Below are 6,000 nucleotides of genomic sequence, written 5' to 3'. Positions count from 1 at the left end.
TATCAAAAAAATTATTTTTTATTAATATATATAAATTAAGAAAATTTTACAAATGAATTAAAGCTATAAGAATTGAGGTATGCTTTTGTATTAGCTAGTGATCGTCTACAATTGTATAAAGTACAAATTTGAATATTAAATTGTTGAGTGAATAAAATATAAATCATATAAAAATTGCATTAAAAATAAAAATCATAAAAAATATAATTAAGTTAAGGCACTCAAATGCAAAAAAGGACTAAAACACTTTCAACCACTCTCTGTAGGCGCCTGAGAAGAAGAAAAAGAGTAAAAGCCACTGACACAGAGAGAAGGAGAGGGAGAAAGCGCATCTGAAAGTTGAAAGTTTTTCTTGTTTAGATTGAGAGGCAGCTAGGGTTTTTAACAGAGAAGAAAAGGAAAATGGAGAGGGAGGATGAGTACTCATATTCGTATTATAGGAGGAGAGAGCGCATTGCGTTGGTGGCCATTGTAGTGCTGGCTTCAGTGGCTGTTGCTTCGCTTTTAGTGGCTTTTAGTTACTATTGTTATATTCGAAACAAGGTCCTCTCTAAGCGATCCAAATCCCATATTACCAGTAAGTCTCTTTGCTTCCATTGCCCCAATGCATTCTTTTTTTTTTTTAAATAAAATTATTTTACTTAATTTTCATTGCATTCAAAAGTGATCATTTTGGGTCTTTTTGGACTTGGATTTTTGATGGTATGAAGTGGGGGACAATGTGTAAGTAATCATCAAGAAAATGAAATCGTTTTTATGCAAACTGATGGATGGTGATCTTTTTGTGTTTAAAGCGGTTGATTGTAAGGACAAAGCTAGCTCTGCCGATCTTGAAGTCGCTATGGACAAAGGGCTTCACGTCTTTACTTTTAAGCAGTTGCATTCAGCAACTGGTGGTTTCAGCAAGTCTAATGTGGTTGGCCATGGTGGATTCGGGTCGGTATACAGGGGGGTGCTTAGTAATGGCAGGAAAGTTGCCATTAAGTTAATGGATCAAGCAGGAAAACAAGGAGAAGAGGAATTTAAAATGGAGGTCCACTATGAATATCATTCTAATTTCTCTTTTCCAGTGTTTTATTATCTGTAATTGACATGTGCCAAGCTAAGCAATCAACAATACATGATTCAATTTACTTCATTCTTTACATTTATGCAGGGAAAAAAATGTATGATTCAATTTACTTCTGCTTAACTGGATTAGGCAGGAAATGATGTTGTCATTGTAAAGAGGTGTTTATATTTGATTGATTGACCATATCTAATTGTAGGTGGAACTGCTAAGTCGACTGCGCTCTCCATATTTGCTGGCTTTGATTGGTTATTGCTCCGATAGCAGTCGCAAATTGCTTGTTTATGAGTTTATGGCAAATGGTGGTCTGCAGGAACATTTGTATCCAATTAGTGGTAAGTTAGTAACGTTTAGCTTTTAAAATTTTGATGTGCATGAGCTGTTAATTGGCCTTTTATTTGGATGATTGGATCTATGATTTATTATCAAGAATATTAAAACAGGGTGGCATTGTTGGCACTGTATTTCTGCAGTTATTGCTTTCCCCTTTCTCTAAATTGATAAAATGTTCATGCACTTTTTGGGGGTCCCAAAAGGTAAGAGTGGATTGCAAGGGGTGCCCTAAAAGAAAGTGGCGATATTGTAGATCTTTTTTCTTATTAAGTTTAGAAGGGTTGATGCTTATATATTACATTTTTTTTTATTTCACTAGTTCTCTTTAAAGAAATCTACAATGGTGATCTTGAATTTTCAGAAATGCTTTAGAGCTTAGCTAGATGTTCTTCCCTTGAATGGTTTGTGTTGATACAATTGTCAGATACCTAATCTCAGTTTCACCAATCAAGATCATGTACAAGCTTGACTTTCGCTCTATTTGAGACTAAATTAAAGTTGAGTAACATGATGTTGTCCAAGCTCTTATCGTCTTTTCTGGAACAAGATCAGGCATGGCTTGATCTGGAATGATTGATTTATTAGTAGAACTGTATTGTTAACAATTGATTTTTCTGGTTGTATTCCAAAACGCAGGTTCCAACAATGTAACCTTAAAATTGGACTGGGAAACTCGGTTGAGAATAGCTCTGGAAGCTGCTCAGGGATTGGAATATCTCCATGAACATGTTAGCCCTCCAGTGATTCATAGAGATTTTAAGAGCAGTAACATCCTTCTGGACAAAAACTTTCACGCCAAAGTTTCTGATTTTGGATTGGCCAAGCTTGGATCTGACAAAGCTGGCGGACATGTTTCAACTCGAGTATTGGGCACCCAGGGATATGTTGCTCCTGAGTATTAACTAATAAACTCTTAATATTTAACAGTTTTGTTATCAGTTATAACTGCCTCATTTTGATATTGGGTTTGGTTGCCATGCTGTGCAGATATGCCTTAACGGGGCATCTAACTACAAAATCAGATGTGTATAGTTATGGTGTTGTTCTTTTGGAGTTGCTTACAGGCAGAGTACCAGTTGATGCGAAGAGACCTCCTGGGGAAGGTGTGCTTGTATCATGGGTGAGTTTAATCTCTTTCATCTTGTGATAAATCCCATGCAATCTGGTATGTCATTCTATGATGGTTAAGTTCATCCTATTTGCTTAAGATTTAACACAGTCATGGTTTTCCTCAATAATTGTTTAAGTTCACTTTTCTAATTGCCTCTTTACTAGTAAATCCTTGCATCCGTTACTCTTCTCATTCTTCAGTTCTTGTCTTATGTTTGTGCCAAAGGCTTTGCCTCGGTTAACAGATAGGGAAAAGGTTGTACAGATTATGGATCCAGCACTGGAAGGTCAATACTCAATGAAACAAGTTATTCAGGTTGCTGCTATTGCCGCTATGTGTGTGCAACCAGAGGCTGACTATAGGCCATTGATGGCAGATGTTGTGCAGTCACTGGTTCCATTGGTGAAAACTCACAGATCAACTGCCAAGGTTGGTAGCTGCTCGAGCATCCATAGCGCTAAGTGTCCCACATCCCAGGATCCTAGCGAGGCAGGTTTATAAGAATATCAAAAAGCAAGTGCAATTGTCTTTAGCTGAAGATAGATGCCACGCTGCTATTGAGCGTTGTAGCATTACGGACAACTGCTTAGAGATGAAACTAGACTGCTGTAATATTGTTGCCTCTATTTGGTAGAAAGCCCCTGTGACGTCTATAGCGTATGTAAGTTATTCGATCTTATAAACAAATTGAAGAGGTAACAAAACTGTGCTAAGGTTAGTTGCTCTACTGATTGCCTAAAATGGTTAAATACCAGTATTGCATCCTATCAGTAGTTAAGATATTGAGTTACAGGATCAGAGTTTTTGAGTTGAGTCTGGCATCACCCGTTATATCTATATACATATACATATGCATACATATACATATATGTATGTATGTATACATATTAGGGCATTAAAAGCTTACTAATAGAAGAAAAAATGGGTTACCAGATTGAATAAATGACAAATTGCAATAATAACAATTTGTAACCTTTATATGAAGTATTACTTGAATTTTGTATTCTCCAAAGCATGTGTTGATTGAGTCCATAAATAACCTTGTCAAATGGTGAAATCTTCAAGTTTCATTTGTTTTTTGGCACATGATTAAAAGTGTGACTTGTTTTATTTTTGATTCTGGAATTGAATGATGAATTATTCTTAATTAAATTCTAATTAAATCAAAAAATTGAAAATGTCAAAGTCATTTTTTATAGAAAAAGGACACAATCACCAAAAAAAAAAAAATGCTTAAATAAACTCTCGAATCTCGCTAAAAAATGAAAATAAGTTTATGGTCTTTTATCGTATAAAATTAAGATTATAAATTTTTATTTTATTGTAATTAGATCCTTGATTGTTAAATTTTTTTACTTGGATAATTTAATTTGTAGAAAATGTTTAGTTAAATTTATTTGGATGACTTAAATGATAAATATTTAAGGTAATACTATTTTAAAAATTATGTCAATTGTATATTATTAATCAATTTTTAAGATTTGGTAAGTAATTTTAATGAAATAAAAGTTTATAACTTTAATTTCATGCAATAAAAGATTGAAAATTTATGTACACTTTAAAGTAAAGTTAAACGATTTATTTGGGCATTAAGCCATTTTGAAACTTACATATCTACTTGAACCTAAATTATTTATCCAAAATATTCTACTCAGCTCCATCCAATGGCGGATTGACTTTGAGCTAATCTCTTTGCTAGAAATTATTATAGAGTGCTTCTAAATGCATTTTAGATTTTTCTCTTTACACCTTAATTTTATTTTATTTTTTTTAATTTTTGTAAGTGAAATTAGTTAATTATTTATTCTCTTTCATACAAGTTTTTCGGAAATGAATTTTTAAAAAGTCATAAATTTTTTTGAAAATAAATTTTTTAAAAAGCCAAAATGAATCTTTAAAAAATTATAAATCTTTCCAAAAGTAAATTTAAGGAAAATCAAATTTTCGTAAAAGTTTATTACTTCTCATAAATCTATTTTTGAAAAATTATATGATTTTTTGAAAATTTATTTTTAAAAAATTATAAAACTTCAAAAAAATTATGAAAAGAGTAATTAAATAATTTTATTTATAATTTTTTTTAAAAAAAATTAGGTAGGGTATTAAAAAAAATAGGGATGGATTTAGCATCACTCACTATTACTATTATATTCTGATAGTATGGATGGAGGACCGGGAAGTACCCCTTGGACCTCGCACCTTAACCTCTTAGCCTCTTCTATATGTTTTCATCTTTTTTTAATAATAAATCATTTTACCTCTGCTTACATAGTAACTTACAAATATATATATATATATATATATAATGATAATAAAATAAGGATTATTATTACATATATAGTTAGTAAAATTTTTAAATTTCGTAAGAGAAAATTATTATGTGTAAATTTTATTATATTAATTATTATTTTGTAATATATATCGTAAAAAAACATGTCCCAATCCTCTAAGTTCGATGGTGGAAGTTTTAAAATCCTCTCGTAAGTTTCCATTAAATAATGTGATTTCATGGGGAATTTTGATATTTATTTTTCTTTCATCTCTTTTTAACCTTAACAAATAAATAAGTAGAAAAAAATTGCACATTTGCTTTACTTAATTTTTTGGATTTATTTTATTTTGATCAATGAACCATGAAAAATCATAATTTGTTATCAATATTTGTTAAATTGCAAATTTTAGTCACTTAAATATTAGAAATTAACAGATGATTAACGTGAATTTTCTCTCCTAATGATATTGTGTCACATTAAATAGTCCTATCATCTCATATGTCAAGTGTCATTGCTAAATTGAAAGAAAAAAAAAAAACTTAAAGTGTTCAAAATTAAGGAAAAAAGTTTTAAGGAGTGTTTGGTTCGGGAGAATTTGAAATTTTCTTTCGAAATTTGTATTTGTGAAAATGTGATTTTCATGTTTGGTTCACGAGTATTTGATTTTTAAAGTAATCTTAGATTTCTTGCAATACTAAAAAATCTTAGAATCAGAAATTCATATTTTTTTATAATTTTTTAATATTTAAAAAAAATTACTTTTATCTCACATTTGATATGAATAAAAATATTTTCTTTTTATTTTACCTTTTTCAAAATCAACGAATGGTAAGATTTTTTTTTTTTTTTTTTTATAAATGTCAAATATTGTGTTTGTTGGAAACAAACGCAGTAATTATAATTATTTTTTGTTGGAATTTTTTTAATTGAGTAGTAAATTTTATTTTTTTTTGTAATTGAGTAGTGTTAATTATTGCTTTTATTTTAACATAAAGAAAATATTTGACGTCTACTATAAATTTTTTAATTTTCACATTGAATATTGCATATGTATATTTTATAATGTAGGAATTGTTATTATTTATCGTGTTTCTTTTAACAGAAATGATGTATTTGATAACTTTTTAAAATTTGTCATTTTTGCCACTCGAATACAACGTTCGGTAGCTTTGAAAAGCAATAATTGTGCTTATTTATTGGATTTCCATTAAAGG

General features: G+C 30.2%; 1 protein-coding gene across 1 annotated transcript; it reads left to right on the top strand.

The window, feature by feature from the left end:
- Positions 1-258: 258 nt before the first annotated feature.
- On the top strand, positions 259-3,240 carry LOC111316031 (Protein kinase superfamily protein). The gene is made up of 6 exons (XM_022918044.2): positions 259-577; positions 795-1,033; positions 1,269-1,404; positions 2,039-2,297; positions 2,390-2,522; positions 2,739-3,240. The coding sequence occupies exons 1-6, from the start codon at positions 403-405 to the stop codon at positions 3,012-3,014; spliced, it is 1,218 nt and encodes a 405-aa protein (XP_022773779.2). The 5' UTR covers positions 259-402; the 3' UTR covers positions 3,015-3,240.
- The last annotated feature ends 2,760 nt before the right edge of the window (positions 3,241-6,000 follow it).

Source organism: Durio zibethinus, chromosome 24 (assembly GCF_047325235.1).
Source record: "Durio zibethinus cultivar Kanyao isolate XHJ-2024 chromosome 24, ASM4732523v1, whole genome shotgun sequence".
NCBI lineage: Eukaryota > Viridiplantae > Streptophyta > Magnoliopsida > Malvales > Malvaceae > Durio > Durio zibethinus.
This window is presented reverse-complemented; position numbering and strand designations above follow the sequence as displayed.